The sequence below is a fragment of the Musca domestica genome, unplaced genomic scaffold (genome assembly GCF_030504385.1).
Source record: "Musca domestica strain aabys unplaced genomic scaffold, Musca_domestica.polishedcontigs.V.1.1 114, whole genome shotgun sequence".
In the NCBI taxonomy this organism is placed as follows: Eukaryota; Metazoa; Arthropoda; class Insecta; order Diptera; family Muscidae; genus Musca; species Musca domestica.
Window position 1 is genome coordinate 1,608,534 of NW_026712144.1, and position 23,500 is coordinate 1,632,033.

Here is a 23,500-nt window from a genome sequence, read left to right on the forward strand (position 1 = left end):
ATGATGGTTAGTATTTATCAACGAAATGAGAATATATATCAAATATAATAAAAATATTTAAATATGGTGGTTTGTGCATTACAGAAACTCTTCATTGCCTTGTTTGCATTGGTGGCAGTTGCCAGCGCCGATGTCAGCCATTTGCTCAACACTGAATATTTGCCACCTCATCAAGGTGCTCATTCGGCACCTGCTGTAAGCTATAGTGCACCAGCTGCCACCTATCATGTTGCTGCTTCAGCTCCTGCTGTGTCATACTCTGCTCCTGCTGTCACTCACACCTACTCGGCTCCAGCAGTTTCATACTCTGCTCCAGCTGCCACCTATCATGTTGCTGAATCGGCTCCTGCTGTATCCTACTCTGCCCCAGCTGCCGTATCCTACTCCGCCCCCGCTGCTGTATCTTACAGTGCCCCAGCTGCCACCTATGAAACTTATCAAGCTTCCGCTCCCACTGCCACTTTCTCGGCCAGCGAGGGCTATCGTTACAAGACTAACAAGCGCAGCCGCCGTCGTCATCGTCGCGATGTCAGCACTGAATATTTGCCACCAGTAGCTTCATACTCTGCACCAGCTGCTACGTATGCTGCTCCAGCAGCTGTATCTTACTCTGCACCAGCCGATTCTTACTCTGCTCCAGCTGCTGTGTCCTACTCTGCCCCAGCTGCCGTTTCTTACTCTGCTCCAGCTACCGTTTCTTATTCCGCTCCAGCTGCTACTTACTCTGCTCCAGCCTATGAATCGTATGAAGTTGCCGGAACTGCTCCAGCTCATTCTTATTCGGCTGCCGAAGGCTATCGTTACAAGACTCAACGTCGTCGCGTTGTTAAGACTTCTCGCCGCCACCGTAACTAAGCAGAAGAAGTTCCGATATTCGATGCATACCTAAACGATACTCAAACAATTAAAGATTATTTGATTAATAAAAAAGCGAAATTTTTTTAATTGGCGGTAAGGGGGTTGAGACAGTATGATATGTGATAGCGAACTTTTAGTTTTTTATTTTTTTTGTATAACTTAGTGGAGCTCTTTTGAAACTATTCTGTTAAACGTTTTCAAAATCCTAGTAGGTAAGGTACATGGTACCTTCCTCAACAAAAGGTCAAAATTTTCTATGAAAATAATTTACCTAATAGAAAGGATCATTCGATTTTGTGCAAACGCAAATCTCAATATTTTTTTCAGTGCTATGTCAGGTGTGAAAATGCACCTCTACCGTAAAGAATCAACATTTGGAATAATTATAACCCTAATAAAATGTCAAATAAGAGACCGATTGTCTTCAAATTTCAAATTTCGCATATCGCAATATTTATATTAACACAAGATCTACTGTGAGTGGATCGGTCTACTTCTTCTGGTACCTCCCCACAACGGGTCTAAATGTTGAATAGCTATGCATCTCTTAAAACGTGAAATGAGCATTCGATTCCTTTTAAACTCCTCACATCTAAATATTTCTATCAAAAATAAGATCAGCTGTGAAAATTGTAGATATCAGCCCACTCCTTCTGGTACCTAGCCCACAAAGGGTCAACATTTTGAATAACCATAAAATTCTCTTAAAATTTCCCGCATTGTAATGTTTATACAAAAATCAAGATCTTGTGTAAAGGAGAAATATGTAGGATCACTGCTTTTGATACCTTCCCCACAACAGGTCAAAATATGGAACGACCCAAACTCTCATAAAATGCGAAAAAGGCATCCAATTCTTTCTAAGCTCCACCCATTCTTAAATTTCCACTAACACTGTAAAGATGAAATATACCGGTTCACTCCTTCTGGTATCTTCTGCAGAAAGGGTCAAAAATTGGATAATTACATCTATATCTATAAAAGAGGAAAATGTTTGTATGTTTGTTTGTTTGTTTGTTTGTTTGTTTGTAATTTATAGACTCGAAAACCGCTGAATAGATTTTCCTGAAAATTTCCATATATACTGCAACATCGCCTGAAAGTAACATAGGCTATATACATTTTTGAATTTCCACTTGGAACTGGAGATATATCATCAGAATCGGAGGTACCTCCCAAAAATTTAGATTTTATATGCACATATCTATTGATTGGTTGAAGATACAGTCTCCAAATTTGGAATACGTAACGGAATTTGGAACAAAAATAAGTTTGAAAAATTATATTGTAATCGGATCAGATTCGGATATAGCTCCCATATATATTTTCGACCGATTTCGTTCATTTGATGCCTCAAACACAATATGAATGTTGATTCCAATGAAATTTGGAATGTGTGACGGGATTTGATCTGAAAATAAATTTGTCAAATTATATTGAAATCGGTTCAGATTTGGATATAGCTCCCATATATATTTTCGGCCGATTTCAAGCATTTGATGCGCCAAACACGCTATATATCCCCAATTTCAATGAAATTTGAAACGTGTGATAGATTTTATCTAAAAAATTGATTTCCAAAATTATTCTGAAATCGGTTCAGATTTGGATATAGCTCCCATATAAATTTTCGGCCGATTTCATGTATTTGGTGGACCAAACACGATATGTATTTCCAATTGTAATGAAATTTAAAATAAGTAACGGAATTGGGAGCCAAAATGAATTTGTCAAATTAAATTGAAATCGGTTCAGATTTGGATATAGCTCCCATATATATTTTCGACCGATTTCATGTATTTGATGCACCATACACGATATGTATGTTCGATTCCAAAGAAATTTGGAATATGTAACGGGATTTTGATTAGAAAATAAATTAGCCAAATTATATTAAAATCGGTTCAGATTTGGATATAGCTCCCATATATATTTTCCGCCGATTTCACATATTTGATGCACAAAACACGATACGTATTTCCGATTCCAATGAAATTCGGCATTTGGTACAAAAATAAATTTGACAAATTATATTCAAATACGCTCAGATTTGATTATAGCTCCCATATATATACTCTGCCGATTTCACATATTTGATGCACCCAAAGCGAGAGAGACAAAATCTGGCACCAGAAAAAATTGCCAAATTATATTGAAATCAGTTGAGGTTTGGATATAGCTAACATATATATTTCGGCCGATTTCATATATGTTATGCACCAAACATGATATATATGACCGATACCAATGAAATTCAGAATGTGTGGCGGAATTTGGTTACAATAATAAATGTGACAAATTAATTGGAAATTAGTTAAGATTTGGATATAGCTCCCATATATATATTATCGGCCGATTTCACATATTTGACGCACCAATTTCAATGAAATATGAAAGGTGTGGCTGAGTTTAGTGCAAAAGTATTTTTTTTAAATTATATTTAAATCGGATCAGATTGGGATATGATTTTAAAAAGAACCATTGACCCACACCGGCTTAGGCTAACACTAAAAAACAACACAACAATTGATTTGAAATACGCTTATTACGGTGAAGTATATTGCTATCTCGAATTCACTAATTGCAATAGAAATGCCACTCAACTTCAAAAGAATGCAGTTTACTGCACGCTTGGTATTTGCTATGAAATAAATAAATCCGAAAGACAAACCCTTCGTGTATGTATGTCATGTTACTGCTTTTCTAATAGTTTTGGTTATTTACGCATTAATGTAGTGAAAATTTTTTTTTTTTAATTTTTAAATTTGTTTTTTTTTTAACCAACATATATTCGTAAATAAAATTTTGAATGCATATAAAATCAAAAGGGGTAGCGAAGCGCACCGGGTTCAGCTAGTCTGTTATAACATTCGAAACTGGTCAGCGAATTTTTTTAAACTTTGTTCATCTAAGTAATATTGGCTCGTAACTTGAATATATCGCAATATTCCATTCGGAAAATATTGAAAAATGAGCTCGGGTAAAGCCATTGAAATTCCAGAAAGTGCAAGAACTTACACCGCGACAGAAAGAAAATAGACTCAAAAGAGTGGTCGAATGTGGTGAACTGCAGAATTTGTTTTTATCCGATGAGAAAACATTCGGTGTCCAGCAGTTTGTAAACAAACAAAATGATCGTGTTTACTTGCCAAAGAGGTCAGCTGGAAATGTGCACCTTCGGTTGGCCACCAGAACTCAAGCGCCGGCCATAGTGATGGTGTGAGCCGCCATAACAGCCGAAGGTCGCTCTCCGCTCGTATTAATCGACCGTGGCATTATAATAAATGCCGAATATTATCGCGAAAATATTCTGGAGGGTGTATTAAAGCATTCGGCACGCAAACATTTTGGCCGCATACCTTGGACATTCCAACAGGACTCAGCACTCTCGCACTCAGCACGCGCCACCCAAGAATGGTTACAAAATCAGGTTCCTCGCTTCATTTCCAGCGCACAATGGCCACCAAAATCTCCGGATACCAATCCGTTGGACTATTGTGTCTGGAGTATTTTGGAAAGCAAGGTTGGCACTAAAAATACCAACGAGTCGATCACCTCAAGCAAGCGCTTCGCCGGGAATGGGCTAAAATACCGCAGAGCATCATTCGAGCAGCGTGTGACGGTTTCATTGGCCGTTTGAAGGCCATAATTCGTGCCAAAGATAACCAAATCGAACAAATCATAACTTATTCTAAAATTTGATGCTATTTGCGCATTTTTTGCTCTCATCCAATAAAATTTGACTTTGTTCCATTTTTATACCCTCCACCTTGGAAAGGAGGGTATATTAACTTTGTCATATATTCGTGTTAGACCCCATAAAGTATATATATTCATAATCAGCATAAAATTCTAAGTCGATTTAACGATGTCCATCTGTCTGTCTGTCCGTCTGTCTGTTGAAATCACGATACAGCCCACATTATTTGACGTAGAGCGCCAAAATTTAGCAGAGCTATTTGCATTGTGTCTAGGATGGTTGGTATTGAAAATGAGATATATCGGTCCACGTTCTGGTATAGGCCCCATATAACGGCACCTCCCGATATTCGGCATTTTGATGATTTATGCCACATTTTTTCACGGACTTGTCTGGAAATTGGTATTTGTAGGTTATAACGGGTCCCTGAGCGTGTGGCAAAACATTGCATGTATAGGTCCACGTTGTGGTGTAGCCCTCACATAAAGGTACCTCCCTATATTCGGTATTTTAGTTTTTTTTTTGCCACATTTTTTTACCGATTTGTGTAAAAATTGGTATTTGAGGGTCATAATGGTTTCCAGCTTCGGTGGAGAAACATTGCATGTATGGGTCCATGATTTGGTATAGCCCCCATATAACGGTACCTCCCGATATTCGGTAATTTAATGATTTTTGCGACCCTTTTTTACGGATTTGTCTGAAAATTGGTATTGTTGGCCACAATGGGTTCCAGCTCCGGTGGCGAAACCTTGCATGTATGGGTCCATGATTTGGTATAGCCCCCATATAACGGTATCTCCCAATATTCGGTAATTTGATGATTTTTGCAACCTTTTTTCACGGATTTGTCTGAAAATTGGTATTTGTTGGTCATAATTGGTCCTAGTTTGTGTAGCGAAACATTGCATGTATGGTTCCATGATTTGGTATAGCCCCAAGAATGGTTGCAAAATGAGATTCCTCGCTTCATTTCCAGCGCATAATTGCAAGGTTGGCGCTAAAAAATACCAAGGATCACCTCAAGCAAGCGCTTCGCCGGGAATGGGACAAAATACCGCAGAGCAACATTCGGCCATCGTGTGACGGTTTCATAGGCCGTTTGAAGGCCATAATTAGTGACAAAGGTGATCAACTCGAACAAATGTAAACTTATTCCAAAATTTGATGATATTTTCGATATTTTTTGCATTCATTCAAAAAATTCTAAAAATAAATTATGGCGTTTGACTTTGTTGCGATTTTTTAATCTCACCCTGTATACCGATTTCGAGGAATTCGAATACTTATATAACATTTGACTCACTACTTTCAGTCATGAAATTCCATCATTCGGTGTATGAAGTCTCATTAAAAAAAATCTTGAAAGTCCAATAATGTTTTGGAACGAAGTCCTTGAAAAAAATCAACGAATTTCGAAAAAAAAGCCTAATAATATATTTCCTCTAATATATTATTAGATATTTTTCAAAAATCGTTGATTTTTTCAAGGACTTCATTCCAAAATATTATGGGACTTTTAAGATTTTTTTTTTTGATGGGACTTCATTCCTATAAAGATCGGATTTCATGACTAAAAGTTGTTAGTCCAATGTTATATAAGTATTCTTATGTAATCTTATTTATAATGTGAAATTTCTTAAAAATCTTTACTTTCTTTTGAAGTTTGTACTTTTGTCATACCAGACCTTAATTGGAGTTTTGGTTTATTTAAATAAATCATAACAGATGTAATATGATTTTTGGTCTTCGAAACAATATTTGCATTGTTACAAACCGAACGATCAACGAAACATAATCTGTTTTATGCCATAGTGGTGGGTAAATCCCGAACTCATATTTACCAGTCAAGCCAGAATTTGCTCATAGTAGCATATCTTTAATACTCTAACTAGCCAATATAAAGAATATTTTAATTGTTATTGAAATATTTCTAAAAAAATAACTGATCTGATTTGTGGTATAAAAACATCTTGTTTTGTTAGATCGCATATCACTTGAACTCTTCTGCCAGTAGGAGATCAGCACGCTTATGATGGTTAGTATTTATCAACGAAATGAGAATATATATCAAATATAATAAAAATATTTAAATATGGTGGTTTGTGCATTACAGAAACTCTTCATTGCCTTGTTTGCATTGGTGGCAGTTGCCAGCGCCGATGTCAGCCATTTGCTCAACACTGAATATTTGCCACCTCATCAAGGTGCTCATTCGGCACCTGCTGTAAGCTATAGTGCACCAGCTGCCACCTATCATGTTGCTGCTTCAGCTCCTGCTGTGTCATACTCTGCTCCTGCTGTCACTCACACCTACTCGGCTCCAGCAGTTTCATACTCTGCTCCAGCTGCCACCTATCATGTTGCTGAATCGGCTCCTGCTGTATCCTACTCTGCCCCAGCTGCCGTATCCTACTCCGCCCCCGCTGCTGTATCTTACAGTGCCCCAGCTGCCACCTATGAAACTTATCAAGCTTCCGCTCCCACTGCCACTTTCTCGGCCAGCGAGGGCTATCGTTACAAGACTAACAAGCGCAGCCGCCGTCGTCATCGTCGCGATGTCAGCACTGAATATTTGCCACCAGTAGCTTCATACTCTGCACCAGCTGCTACGTATGCTGCTCCAGCAGCTGTATCTTACTCTGCACCAGCCGTTTCTTACTCTGCTCCAGCTGCTGTGTCCTACTCTGCCCCAGCTGCCGTTTCTTACTCTGCTCCAGCTACCGTTTCTTATTCCGCTCCAGCTGCTACTTACTCTGCTCCAGCCTATGAATCGTATGAAGTTGCCGGAACTGCTCCAGCTCATTCTTATTCGGCTGCCGAAGGCTATCGTTACAAGACTCAACGTCGTCGCGTTGTTAAGACTTCTCGCCGCCACCGTAACTAAGCAGAAGAAGTTCCGATATTCGATGCATACCTAAACGATACTCAAACAAATTAAAGATTATTGATTAATAAAAAAGCGAAATTTTTTTAATTGGCGGTAAGGGGGTTGAGACAGTATGATATGTGATAGCGAACTTTTAGTTTTTTATTTTTTTTGTATAACTTAGTGGAGCTCTTTTGAAACTATTCTGTTAAACGTTTTCAAAATCCTAGTAGGTAAGGTACATGGTACCTTCCTCAACAAAAGGTCAAAATTTTCTATGAAAATAATTTACCTAATAGAAAGGATCATTCGATTTTGTGCAAACGCAAATCTCAATATTTTTTTCAGTGCTATGTCAGGTGTGAAAATGCACCTCTACCGTAAAGAATCAACATTTGGAATAATTATAACCCTAATAAAATGTCAAATAAGAGACCGATTGTCTTCAAATTTCAAATTTCGCATATCGCAATATTTATATTAACACAAGATCTACTGTGAGTGGATCGGTCTACTTCTTCTGGTACCTCCCCACAACGGGTCTAAATGTTGAATAGCTATGCATCTCTTAAAACGTGAAATGAGCATTCGATTCCTTTTAAACTCCTCACATCTAAATATTTCTATCAAAAATAAGATCAGCTGTGAAAATTGTAGATATCAGCCCACTCCTTCTGGTACCTAGCCCACAAAGGGTCAACATTTTGAATAACCATAAAATTCTCTTAAAATTTCCCGCATTGTAATGTTTATACAAAAATCAAGATCTTGTGTAAAGGAGAAATATGTAGGATCACTGCTTTTGATACCTTCCCCACAACAGGTCAAAATATGGAACGACCCAAACTCTCATAAAATGCGAAAAAGGCATCCAATTCTTTCTAAGCTCCACCCATTCTTAAATTTCCACTAACACTGTAAAGATGAAATATACCGGTTCACTCCTTCTGGTATCTTCTGCAGAAAGGGTCAAAAATTGGATAATTACATCTATATCTATAAAAGAGGAAAATGTTTGTATGTTTGTTTGTTTGTTTGTTTGTTTGTTTGTAATTTATAGACTCGAAAACCGCTGAATAGATTTTCCTGAAAATTTCCATATATACTGCAACATCGCCTGAAAGTAACATAGGCTATATACATTTTTGAATTTCCACTTGGAACTGGAGATATATCATCAGAATCGGAGGTACCTCCCAAAAATTTTGATTTTATATGCACATATCTATTGATTGGTTGAAGATACAGTCTCCAAATTTGGAATACGTAACTGAATTTGGAACAAAAATAAGTTTGAAAAATTATATTGTAATCGGATCAGATTCGGATATAGCTCCCATATATATTTTCGACCGATTTCGTTCATTTGATGCCTCAAACACAATATGAATGTTTGATTCCAATGAAATTTGGAATGTGTGACGGGATTTGATCTGAAAATAAATTTGTCAAATTATATTGAAATCGGTTCAGATTTGGATATAGCTCCCATATATATTTTCGGCCGATTTCAAGCATTTGATGCGCCAAACACGCTATATATCCCCAATTTCAATGAAATTTGAAACGTGTGATAGATTTTATCTAAAAATTGATTTCCAAATTATTCTGAAATCGGTTCAGATTTGGATATAGCTCCCATATAAATTTTCGGCCGATTTCATGTATTTGGTGGACCAAACACGATATGTATTTCCAATTGTAATGAAATTTAAAATAAGTAACGGAATTGGGAGCCAAAATGAATTTGTCAAATTAAATTGAAATCGGTTCAGATTTGGATATAGCTCCCATATATATTTTCGACCGATTTCATGTATTTGATGCACCATACACGATATGTATGTTCGATTCCAAAGAAATTTGGAATATGTAACGGGATTTTGATTAGAAAATAAATTAGCCAAATTATATTAAAATCGGTTCAGATTTGGATATAGCTCCCATATATATTTTCCGCCGATTTCACATATTTGATGCACAAAACACGATACGTATTTCCGATTCCAATGAAATTCGGCATTTGGTACAAAAATAAATTTGACAAATTATATTCAAATACGCTCAGATTTGATTATAGCTCCCATATATACTCTGCCGATTTCACATATTTGATGCACCCAAAGCGAGAGAGACAAAATCTGGCACCAGAAAAAATTGCCAAATTATATTGAAATCAGTTGAGGTTTGGATATAGCTAACATATATATTTCGGGCCGATTTCATATATGTTATGCACCAAACATGATATATATGACCGATACCAATGAAATTCAGAATGTGTGGCGGAATTTGGTTACAATAATAAATGTGACAAATTAATTGGAAATTAGTTAAGATTTGGATATAGCTCCCATATATATATTATCGGCCGATTTCACATATTTGACGCACCAATTTCAATGAAATATGAAAGGTGTGGCTGAGTTTAGTGCAAAAGTATTTTTTTTAAATTATATTTAAATCGGATCAGATTGGGATATGATTTTAAAAAGAACCATTGACCCACACCGGCTTAGGCTAACACTAAAAAACAACACAACAATTGATTTGAAATACGCTTATTACGGTGAAGTATATTGCTATCTCGAATTCACTAATTGCAATAGAAATGCCACTCAACTTCAAAAGAATGCAGTTTACTGCACGCTTGGTATTTGCTATGAAATAAATAAATCCGAAAGACAAACCCTTCGTGTATGTATGTCATGTTACTGCTTTTCTAATAGTTTTGGTTATTTACGCATTAATGTAGTGAAAATTTTTTTTTTTTAATTTTTAAATTTGTTTTTTTTTTAACCAACATATATTCGTAAATAAAATTTTGAATGCATATAAAATCAAAAGGGGTAGCGAAGCGCACCGGGTTCAGCTAGTCTGTTATAACATTCGAAACTGGTCAGCGAATTTTTTTAAACTTTGTTCATCTAAGTAATATTGGCTCGTAACTTGAATATATCGCAATATTCCATTCGGAAAATATTGAAAAATGAGCTCGGGTAAAGCCATTGAAATTCCAGAAAGTGCAAGAACTTACACCGCGACAGAAAGAAAATAGACTCAAAAGAGTGGTCGAATGTGGTGAACTGCAGAATTTGTTTTTATCCGATGAGAAAACATTCGGTGTCCAGCAGTTTGTAAACAAACAAAATGATCGTGTTTACTTGCCAAAGAGGTCAGCTGGAAATGTGCACCTTCGGTTGGCCACCAGAACTCAAGCGCCGGCCATAGTGATGGTGTGAGCCGCCATAACAGCCGAAGGTCGCTCTCCGCTCGTATTAATCGACCGTGGCATTATAATAAATGCCGAATATTATCGCGAAAATATTCTGGAGGGTGTATTAAAGCATTCGGCACGCAAACATTTTGGCCGCATACCTTGGACATTCCAACAGGACTCAGCACTCTCGCACTCAGCACGCGCCACCCAAGAATGGTTACAAAATCAGGTTCCTCGCTTCATTTCCAGCGCACAATGGCCACCAAAATCTCCGGATACCAATCCGTTGGACTATTGTGTCTGGAGTATTTTGGAAAGCAAGGTTGGCACTAAAAATACCAACGAGTCGATCACCTCAAGCAAGCGCTTCGCCGGGAATGGGCTAAAATACCGCAGAGCATCATTCGAGCAGCGTGTGACGGTTTCATTGGCCGTTTGAAGGCCATAATTCGTGCCAAAGATAACCAAATCGAACAAATCATAACTTATTCTAAAATTTGATGCTATTTGCGCATTTTTTGCTCTCATCCAATAAAATTTGACTTTGTTCCATTTTTATACCCTCCACCTTGGAAAGGAGGGTATATTAACTTTGTCATATATTCGTGTTAGACCCCATAAAGTATATATATTCATAATCAGCATAAAATTCTAAGTCGATTTAACGATGTCCATCTGTCTGTCTGTCCGTCTGTCTGTTGAAATCACGATACAGCCCACATTATTTGACGTAGAGCGCCAAAATTTAGCAGAGCTATTTGCATTGTGTCTAGGATGGTTGGTATTGAAAATGAGATATATCGGTCCACGTTCTGGTATAGGCCCCATATAACGGCACCTCCCGATATTCGGCATTTTGATGATTTATGCCACATTTTTTCACGGACTTGTCTGGAAATTGGTATTTGTAGGTTATAACGGGTCCCTGAGCGTGTGGCAAAACATTGCATGTATAGGTCCACGTTGTGGTGTAGCCCTCACATAAAGGTACCTCCCTATATTCGGTATTTTAGTTTTTTTTTTGCCACATTTTTTTACCGATTTGTGTAAAAATTGGTATTTGAGGGTCATAATGGTTTCCAGCTTCGGTGGAGAAACATTGCATGTATGGGTCCATGATTTGGTATAGCCCCCATATAACGGTACCTCCCGATATTCGGTAATTTAATGATTTTTGCGACCCTTTTTTACGGATTTGTCTGAAAATTGGTATTTGTTGGCCACAATGGGTTCCAGCTCCGGTGGCGAAACCTTGCATGTATGGGTCCATGATTTGGTATAGCCCCCATATAACGGTATCTCCCAATATTCGGTAATTTGATGATTTTTGCAACCTTTTTTCACGGATTTGTCTGAAAATTGGTATTTGTTGGTCATAATTGGTCCTAGTTTGTGTAGCGAAACATTGCATGTATGGTTCCATGATTTGGTATAGCCCCCATATAACGGTACATCCCGATATTCGGTATTTAGATGGTTTTTGCCACATTTTTTCACTGATTTGTCTAAAAATTGGTATTTGTGGGTCATAATGGGTCCTAGTTTGTGTAGCGAAACATTGTAATTATAGGTCCACGTTTTGGTGTAGCCCCCATATAACGGTACCTCCCGATATTCGGCATTTTAATGGTTTTTTTGCCACATTTCTTCTAATGTTTCTTTTACCCTAAGGTGGAGGGTATTAAAAGTTTGGCCCGGCCGAACTTAATGTTTTTTACTTGTTTTTATCTCACCCTGTTTTACCCAATGACCATCCAATAAGCCTTCTGCGCAGCCCTATGCCCTAACCCCATGCCTCTGATCATCTCCAAAAGCAAAAGGCTTCTATTCTAACCATAACCATAACTCAATACATTCGTTTTCGGAAGATAATAATTCTGACTAACTCATGCTCTTCTATTTCCATATCTGCTGGCCGAAACCAATCAAATATTTTTGTGACATTTTGGTTAATCTTTTTTATGTTTTTTTTTTTTTTTTTTTTTTTTTTTTTTTTTTTAAATAATAAAAATATGTGTTATAAAAATCGAAAGTAAATAGAACAGGTTGCTCATCCATTTTCGCAGATTGTTGTCAAGGGGCAGTTGTTGTTGCCACTGCACACATACTTGGATGTGGATTTGGGCTTTAGTGAAAGGAAAATAGTTTAGTGTTGACAATTAGCAATTTAAAGGAATTATTGTTCTCTAAAACAAAAGAACTGATAATATCGGCGGATATTAACTGATTTATGCAGATTGTGACGAAGCAATAAGAATTCATCACTCACCTCAGAAAATGAAAAAACTAAAATATTTGCTATAAAATAGTGCAGATGTCAACAGAGTAGCATCATAAGCATTTGTACTCTTCAATTTGGAGCAAATAACTGTACCAATAATGGTGAGTTAGAATTGCGGAACTTAGTAATTGAGTTGAGTTTTGAATTTTAAAATAAAAATAAATGACATTATTTATTTCAGAAATTATTTATTGTTCTCGCCTTGGTGGCTGCTGCCTCTGCCCAACTCAGCAGTGAATACTTGCCACCTGTAGCTGCCAGCACCACCTATGAAGTTGCTGCCAATGCCCCAGTTGCTGCTGCCGCCGCTCCAGTTACATCTTACTTGGCCCCAGCTGCCTCTTTTGATACCGTTGAGATTGCTGCTCCAGCTCATAGTTATTCCAATGCTGAGGGTTATCGTTATAAGACCCAAAAACGTCGTATTGTCAAAACTGCTCGTCGCCATCGTCGTGACGTGTCTACCGAATACTTGCCACCTGTAGCTGCCAGTACCACCTATGAAGTTGCAGCCGCCGCTCCAGTCACATCCTATTTGGCCCCAGCTGCCTCATTTGATACCGTTGAAGTTGCTGCTCCAGCCCATAGCTTCTCCGATGCTGAGGGATACCGTTATAAGACCCAAAAGCGTCGTGTTGTCAAAACTGCCCGTCGTCATCGTCGTGATGTAGCCACTGAATACTTGCCACCTGTTGCTGCCAGCACCACCTACGAAGTTGCTGCTGCTGCTCCAGTTGTTGCTGCCGCCTCTCCAGATACTTCCTACCTGTCTCCAGCTGCCTCCTTCGATACCGTTGAAGTTGCTGCTCCAGCCCATAGCTTCTCCGATGCCGAAGGCTATCGTTACAAGACTCAAAAGCGTCGTGTCGTCAAAACTGCTCGTCGCCATCGTCGTGACGTGTCTACCGAATACTTGCCACCTGTAGCTGCCAGTACCACCTATGAAGTTGCAGCCGCTCCAGTTGCTGCTGCTGCCGCTCCAGTAACATCCTACCTGGCCCCAGCTGCCTCTTTCGATACCGTCGAAGTTGCTGCTCCAGCCCACAGCTTCTCCGATGCCGAAGGCTATCGTTATAAGACCCAAAAACGACGTGTTGTCAAAACTGCCCGTCGTCACCGTCGTGATGTTTCCACTGAATATTTGCCACCAGTAGCTGCCAGCACCACCTATGAAGTTGCAGCTGCTGCTCCAGCTACTTCATACCTGGCTCCAGCTGCCTCTTTTGATACCGTTGAAGTTGCTGCTCCAGCACACAGTTTCTCCGATGCCGAGGGATACCGTTATAAGACCCATCGCAGCCGTGTTCTCCGTCGTCATCGTATTTAAGCTTAGAAAATATTGCGAAGTTATGAATAGTTTCTTAGAGCTTTGTTATGAATTCTCTTTGAAAAGAGAATAAAATGAAATAAAAAATATATTTATAAAAATATATCTAAAAAAGAATTGTTTGAATAATCAATTGTTCCAAATGCCGAGTTACGGCCAATCTGGTTGAACTGGCATTTGAATTTCAAAATCTGCGAATTAAAACTTTTAGTATATACCCCAAAATAAATTACACATCCATTGTTACGGAGGAAGTTTTAAAATTCAGGTCAAGGGCCAAACCTCAAAAAATCTGGAAATCGAAATTATCCTCACAAGAAGCCTATTCCAAAAGTGGATCGATATGACCCATTCTCTGTAACAATGATTCTGGACGTAATTCAAGGATCTCTATCAAATTTCAACGTTCTCCACCAAAGTATGGAGGGTAATACCTCTAAGTATACATTTTAGATCCCGCAAAGTATATATATTCTTGATCAGCATAAAATTCTATGGCAATGACCGTCCGTCTGTGGAAATCAGTCAAGCGAACGAAATGAAGTAGGTTATTTGATGATATTATAGACATTATTCATCTTAATTGTTTCAAATTTCGTATTTGCACTCCTTAACGGGTGCTACAGCCTGTGACGGAATATTGTCTATGCTGGTTCAGGTGTTCGGCCCGGCGGAACTCGCTGCGTTTTATACCCTCAGCCATACGGCTAGAGAGGGTATATATCATTTGATATGGTCAAAACGTGCCCAGTCGAAATAACGGTTTTAGACCCTGGGTCTCTTTGGACCAAATCCGTTTCAGGACATTTGGAGTCGATCTAGCGATGTCCGTCCGCCGTCCGTCCTTCTGTCTGTCTGGCTGGTGCGCACGATAACTGTCGAAGAGAGTTTCCGACTTGGTCCAAACTTGATACATCGTATTATTTTTGACAAACTTAGATCGAGTTCGGAGATGGGCAATATCGATCTACTCCTTCTGGTAACTCGATCAAAAGGTCGAATTTAAAAAAAAAAATCTGCATAGAAAGAGAAACAATAATCCGATTTTGCTTCAACTTTGCAAATCCTAATATTTGCGTCAAAGCTAGGTCAGGTGCGAAAATGGACAATTTCGGGCCACTCTATCAAATACCTCCCCTACAAAGGGTTAAAATTTTGAATAATAAAAACTCTTATAAAATGTGATGTAAGAGTCCGATTGTCTTCAAATTTCACACATCCTAATATTTGTATTGACCCAAGTTCAATAAGGTCGGTCCACTACTTCTGGTACCTTCCCCACAAAATGTCCAAATTTTGTACATCCATTAAGATCTGTTATGAACATGGTAGAAATCGGACCATTCCTTCTGTTACCTCCCCCACAAAGGGTCCAAGTTTTGTATAACCAAAACGATTATAAAATCCGTAATAAGCATCCGGTTTTCTTCATATTTCACACATTTCGTTATTTCTACTTACACAAGATCTGTAAAGATGGGATGTATCGGTTCACTCCTTCTGGTAACTCCACCACCCACCAAGACTCATAATTTTGAATATCCATGAAGTTCATAAAATGCGAATTTAACATCCGATTTCATTCAGACTTGGTACATCGCAATATTTCCAATATTTCTGATAGCCCCCCCACATAGGGTTCACGATTTTGGAAAAAAAAAAACAAAACACTCAGAGAAAGCGAGGTTCGATACGTAATGGACAATATTGGGCCAAAATATATTTAAATAATCGATCATTAGCTGAAGGTATAGATCTGTCGCCAAAACCGACTTATATTTTTATACCCACCACTATACTATGGAGGGTATATTAACTTGGTCATTCCGTTTGTAACTCCTCGAAATACTCATGTCAGACCCAACAAAGTATATATATTCTAGATCAGCGTAAAATTCTAAGTCGATTTAGCCGTGTCCGTCTGTCTGTCTGTCGGTCCGTCTGTCTATCTGTTGTAATCACGCTATCTTTCAAACGAATTGAGATAGAATTTTGAACACGTGTTATTTTTCCAGTGGGCTGGTTAAGTTCGTAAATGTAGGTCCACGTTTTCATATAGCCCCCATATGACGGTACCTCCCGATATTCGGTATTTTGATGATTTTAGCGACATTATTCACCGGAATTGTTTCAAATTTGGTATTTGAGATTCGTAATGGATACTACAGCCTATGACAGAAAATTGTCTGTGCAGGTCCACGTCTTCGTATAGCCCCCATATAACGGTACATCCCAAAATTCAGTATTTTGATGATTTTAGCGACATTATTTACCGGAATTGTTTCAAATTTGGTATATGAGATTCGTAATGGATACTACAGCTTATGACAGAAAATTATCTGTGCAGGCCTACATCTTCGTATAGCCCCCATATAACGGTACATCCCAAAATTCGGTATTTTGATGATTTTAGCGTCATTGTTCACCGGAATTGTTTCAAATTACGTATTTAGAGTTCGTAATGGGAACTACACTATGTGACAGAAAATTGTCTATGCAGGTCCAGGTCTTCGTATAGGCTCCATATATGAGTACCTCCCAATATTGTGTATTTTGACGACTTTAGGTATAATACCCACCGAAATTTTTTGAGATGTCGTATTTGACGTTCGTAATGGATGCTATAACCTGTGAAAGAAAATCGTCTATGGTCCAGGTCTTCGCACAGCTCCGATATAACGGTACCTTTCTATATACCATATTTTGATGACTTTAGCTACATTATTTACCATTTATTTCAAGTTTCGAATTTGAATATGGTAATGGCTTATGACAAACAATGCCTATGTAGGTGCACGTCGTATAGACCCCAATATAACAGCTATATTCGGTATTTAAAAAAAAATGGTCGAGGGTATTCAAAGTTCAGCTCGGCCGAATTTACTGCTTTTTAACTTGTTTAGCTCTACTTTCATAATCTGCTGGATTTTCTCCATAATTATTGAAAAAAATGAATTTTGTCGCACAGTGTTATATTTGATTTAATTTTTTTGTATAATAATGTTATGTTATTCTTCATAGAAGATAATTTAATATTATTTATCACCTCGAATTTTATTACGTATCACAATTTACATTTTTCCACATTTTTAGCAATTATATATGTGTATAACACTTTTAGATCTACCGCTATTCCCTAAACAACAAATTCGCTAGATCGAAAGATTGATAGATAATTTATTTTTGTGTAGGAAATTGGGGATTCGTAAAATGGGTTAAGGGTCTTGGTGCGTTGCCTACAAATGCAGGTTGAACAACATTATTATGTTCTGCACTCGGTACTCCAAGATAAGTAATTAACTGTGGTAGTTGGGAATGCTGTTGATAAATGGGAGAGGGTGGAAATAATGTGGTTGCCGGTGGCTGTACATATTGAATTGGTACTCCTGGGTATTCAAATCTTGCAGGATGATGAACTATAGGAACTTGTTGTAAAGGGTTATAGGGTATTTGTTGACCGGGATTTCCGTTAATATAGTATTGTGATGACGGCATTTGTTGAGGGGCAATAGCTGCAGAATAATAATCTGGATTTTTAGGAACTTGTATATTTTGTGGCACAGCATGCGATATGAATTGAATAGGTGATGGTAGAGGTGCAACAAAATTTGTTGGAGGATATGGGTGTGCTATAACTGCAGCAGGGCGATGGACTGTTGCATAATTTGTAACTGTGGGGGCACCGATAGGAATACCAACTGCATTAATGGGTACAACATTCGAGTAGGGCATTGATGGTGCATATTGTGTTGTGACCTGTGGAAGACCATTCAGACCAGTATTTCCAGTTGGAGAAATCAAAGGATGATGGTAGATAAGATGACTACTTGGAATGCCATATCTTATGGTTACTATGTGGCCAGCTGGAGGTTGTTGGTTGTTGGGACTAACAGCTGGCACGTACTTTAAAACAAATGGGTTGTCATAGTTCGCAGTTGTGGGAGATTGCGTAGGCGATGGGTATTTTGGTACATCATATGGTGCATAGGTTAAACCAACATCCAGATATTTTACAAAATTGTCCAGCGAACTATTTCCTATTGGCGTCGATGTGACATCATTGGGTGTATTTTCCACAACTGCACACAATGCCAGGAAAGTGGTCACAATTCTCTGTAACAACCAAAATAGAAATAATAACTGATTTAAAAAATAAAATTTCCCTTTTTTTAAATTATTTAATAAATTTTACAAACCATACTAGAGATTAAACGCCCGTCGGTTGAGCATGCACTCAAATACTTAAAATTATGCTTTGCAATAAAATTTGTCTCACTCAAGAGAAACGACTTATATACCGATTGCCGCCGTTTGTCATCAACTATTTTCAAAAACTATCAAGAATAGAAAAACTATATTTTATAGGAATCTGGTTTCGCGAGAATCCCGCTAGAAGCGTAATTCCTGTTTTTCATTTATTTGACTTTTACCCACAAATTATGCAAATATAAGCTTATTTGAAAATAAGTTTTGAAACGCGTCATTTTCAAAGTGACTTGTTATGATGCAATCATGTTTGCTGACATATTTTTTTGGGATTTTTTTTTTGTTATTAACAAAATATGGGTGTGGAATTAGGGTATATATTGGTGATTGGTTATACCCTACATTCCGCTTTTAATTTGTTGAAATGATGTATAAGTAAGTAAATTTTATATCAATGTAAAATTCTTAGGCGATAATGGGATATATCTATATCTATAAAAGAGGAAAATGTTTGTATGTTTGTTTGTTTGTTTGTAATTTATGGACTCGAAAACCAGTGAATAGATTTTCCTGAAAATTTCCATATATACTGCAACATCGCCTGAAAGTAACATAGGCTATATACATTTTTGAATTCCCACTTGGAACTGGAGATATAGCATCAGAATCGGAGGAACCTCCCAAAAATTTAGATTTTATATGCACATATCTATTGATTGGTTGAAGATACAGTCTCCAAGTTTGGAATACGTAACGGAATTTGGAACAAAAATAAGTTTGAAAAATTATATTGTAATCGGATCAGATTCGGATATAGCTCCCATATATATTTTCGACCGATTTCGTTCATTTGATGCCTCAAACACAATATGAATGTTTGATTCCAATGAAATTTGGAATGTGTGACGGGATTTGATCTGAAAATAAATTTGTCAAATTATATTGAAATCGGTTAAGATTTGGATATAGCTCCCATATATATTTTCGGCCGATTTCAAGCATTTGATGCACTAAACACGCTATGTATCCCCAATTTCAATGAAATTTGAAACGTGTGATAGATTTTATCTAAAAAATTGATTTCCCAAATTATATTGAAATCGTCTCAGATTTGGATATAGCTCCCATATAAATTTTCGGCCGATTTCATGTATTTGGTGGACCAAACACGATATGTATTTCCAATTGTAATGAAATTTAAAATAAGTAACGGAATTGGGAGCCAAAATGAATTTGTCAAATTAAATTGAAATCGGTTCAGATTTGGATATAGCTCCCATATATATTTTCGACCGATTTCATGTATTTGATGCACCTTACACGATATGTATGTTCGATTCCAAAGAAATTGGAATATGTAATGGGATTTTGATTAGAAAATAAAATAGTCAAATTATATTAAAATCGGTTCAGATTTGATTATAGCTCCCATATATCTACTCAGCCGATTTCACATATTTGATGCACCCAAAGCGAGAGATACAAAATCTAGCACCAGCAAAAATTGCCAAATTATATTGAAATCAGTTGAGGTTTGGGTATAGCTAACATATATATTTCGGCCGATTTCATACATATTATGCACCAAACATGATATATATGACCGATACAAATGAAATTCAGAATGTGTGGCGGAATTTGGTTAAAATAATAAATGTGACAAATTAATTGGAAATTAGTTAAGATTTGGATATAGCTCCCATATATATATTCTCGGCCGATTTCACATATTTGACGCACCAATTTCAATGAAATATGAAAGGTGTGTCGGAATTTGGTGTAAAAGTATTTTTTTTTAAATTATATTTAAATCGGATCAGATTGGGATATGATTTTAATAAGAACCATTGACCCACAACGCCTTAGGCTAACACTAAAATACAACACAACAATTAATTTGAAATACGCTTATTACGGCGAAGTGTGTTGCTATCTCGAATTCACTAATTGCAATAGAAATGCCACTCAACTTCAAAAGATTGCAGTTTACTGCACGCTTGATATTTGTTATGAAATAAATAAATCCGAAGGACAAACCCTTCGTGTATGTATGTCATGTTACTGCTTTTCTAATGGTTTTGGTTATTTACGCATTAAAGTAGTGCAATAATTTTTTTTTACTTTTTAAATTTGTTTTTTTTTTTAACCAACATATATTCGTAAATAAAATTTTGAATGCATATAAAATCAAAAGGGGTAGCGAAGCGCACCGGGTTCAGCTAGTTGGATATATTGGTCTACGATTTCGACTTTGGTCACATTTTTGAATAAGTTTGTTGTTAATCGGCTATTTGTGTTTACAGTAGGAAAAAAATCCTTGTAAATAATTTTCCATTTAGGTCTAAATTGTTGTATAGACTCCATATACCGCCACCTGATGATGATTTTGACACATTTACCCAAGGAAATTTGTGTATAGACTTGTTTTCCTCCTCATTGTTTTTCAGATGATAAAGCCCATCTCGAAAGAAAAACCAATCAATTTTTGAATACCTTCCAAGATTTGGAACAAATTTGGAAATTTTCAAACCAAAAAAAAAAAAAAAAAAAAAAAAAAAATATATATATATATATATATATATATATATATATATGGAAAGAATAGGTCAATATTGTCCCGTATATATTGTATATGACATAAATATTATTATATATAAGAAAAATCGAACATCTATGGAAAATCATACATTCCATATAAATGTCAGGATTCTGGATGAGAGACAGCGAATCTTTACAACTGGCTATATCTAAAGCAAGTTGTAAAGATTCACTGAGTTGTTTCACAATTTATGACAGATAAAAGTATTGAAAATGTTGTCCCTTTGTGGGTGAGGTACCAGAAGGGGTTCGCAGATATATAGCATCTTCACAACAGATCTTGTGTTAGCAAAAATGTTTGTATGTGTGAAATTTGAAGAGAGTTGGATGCTTATTCCGCTTTCTTTGAGGGTTATGTTTTTCAAAATTTTGAACCGTATTTGGGGCAGGTAGGAAAAGAAATGGTCCGATCTCTACCACCTTTGTAACAGATTTTGTGTTGATGGAAATATTGGAATGAAATCGGATATTGATTTCTCTTTTTATGAACTTCATGGATATTCAAAATTTTGAGCATATGTGGGAGTGGGCCGATATATTCCAGACGGAGTGGACCGATATATTCCGTCTTACAACCAGATCTTGGATTCATAAAAATAGTAGGATGTCTGAACTTTGAAGACAATCGTACTGTTACATCATATTTTTTAAGAGTTATAATTATTCAAAATTTTGACCCTATGTACAAGAGGCACTTGATGGACTGGGCCAATATTTTCCATTTTGGCACGAGATATAGAACTGACGCAAATATTAGGATTTGCAAAATTAGAGCAAAATAAGTATATACAATATTCTGTCACAGGCTGTAGTACCCAAATACGAAATTTAAACAATTCCGGAGAATAATGTAGCTAAAGTATTTATGAAACCTGGACTTGCATGGACAATTTTCCGTCACAGGCTGTAGTATCCATTACAAATTTCAGATACGAAATTTGAAGCAATTCCGGTGAATTATATCGTTAAATTCGTCAAAATACCAAATACCTATTGGGAACTTCAACTTTCAAATCTGAAACATTTTCGGTGAAAAGTGTGACACATACCATCAAAATACCGAATAATAGGTTAAGCAAGATTGTTCCTTACATAATTACACAATTAATTGCGAATTCGGGTTTCAAATTGTGACTAAAACAATAAAAATAAGCTTAAATCATCAGTTCTCCTATATTTTAAGACGGTCCCATTTTCAATACTAAAAATCCTGCAGACCCAACACACATCTGAGAAAAATTTTAACAGCCTACTTCAGACTGACAGGCGGACGAATATCGCTAAATCGACATCGATTTTATTGCTGATCGAGAATATATATACACATTGTGGAGTATAAAATTTAAACGTGAGATAAAAAAAACTGCAAAAATGTCAAACGCCATAATTTTGATTTTTTTTTTTAATTTTATTGAATAAAAGCAAACAATGTCGGAAATACAATCATATTTTAGAATAAGTTTAGATTTGCTAGATTTGGTCACACCAACCGTCACACGCTGCCCGAATGTTGCTCTGCGGTATTTTGGCCCATTCCCGACGAAGCGCTTGCTTGAGGTGATCGACACTTTGGTTTTTAGTGCCAATCTTGCTTTCTAAAATACTCCAGAAACAATAGTCTAACGGATTGGTATCCGGAAATTTTGGTGGCCATTGTGCGCTGGAAATGAAGCGAGGAACCTGATTTTGTAACCATTCTTGGGTGGCGCATGCTGAGTGCGATGATGCTGAGTCCTGCGGCAAAAATTGTTGCGTGCACAAGGCCAAAATAATTTCGCGGTCATATTCGGCATTTATTCTAATGCGACGGTCGATTAATACGAGCAGAGAGCGACCATCGACTGTTATGGCGGCCCACATGGCGGTCCCGCCGGCGCTTAAATTCTGGTGGCCAACCGAAGGTGCACATTTTCAGCTGACCTCTTTAGCAAGTAAACACGGTCATTTTGTTTGTTTACAAACTGCTGGACAACGAATGTTTTTTCATCGGAGGATACCAAATTCGGCAGTTCACCACTTTCGACCAAGCGAAGCAACTCTTTAGCTATTTGGGTCTATTTTCTTTTTGTTGCGGTGTAAGTTCTTGGACTCTCTGGAATATCAAAGGCTTTACCCCGAGCTACCAGTATCACGATAACGAGCGATGGTACGAGCCACAAAAGATTTATTCACATTTAAATGCTGGATTGCTCTAACGATAGCTAGATGTTTTTTCCAGCCAAATATAAAGAAATCACACTATCACGCTTGAATTCCATCACGAATGACTTTTTTCTGGAAAATTCTCACCAAAATGCTTTTGTACGCTTGTAAGCAATTTAATGAGCTGTCACTGGAATAGTTCGGTATTTTGATGATTTTAGCGACATTCTTCGGCGGAAGTGTTTCAAATTTGGTATTTGAAGTTCGTAATGGATACTATAGCCTATGACAGGAAATTG

At 37.1% G+C, this 23,500-nt stretch overlaps 2 protein-coding genes across 2 annotated transcripts; both read left to right on the plus strand.

Moving 5' to 3' along the window:
• LOC131807169 (mucin-19-like) lies at positions 1–7,500 on the plus strand. Its single transcript, XM_059132192.1, has 3 exons — positions 1–6; positions 85–849; positions 6,675–7,500. The coding sequence occupies exons 1-3, from the start codon at positions 1–3 to the stop codon at positions 7,443–7,445; spliced, it is 1,542 nt and encodes a 513-aa protein (XP_058988175.1). The 3' UTR covers positions 7,446–7,500.
• A 2,336-nt stretch (positions 7,501–9,836) lies between these two features.
• LOC131807170 (uncharacterized) lies at positions 9,837–14,255 on the plus strand. The gene is made up of 2 exons (XM_059132193.1): positions 9,837–9,866; positions 13,110–14,255. The coding sequence occupies exons 1-2, from the start codon at positions 9,837–9,839 to the stop codon at positions 14,253–14,255; spliced, it is 1,176 nt and encodes a 391-aa protein (XP_058988176.1).
• Positions 14,256–23,500: the final 9,245 nt, after the last annotated feature.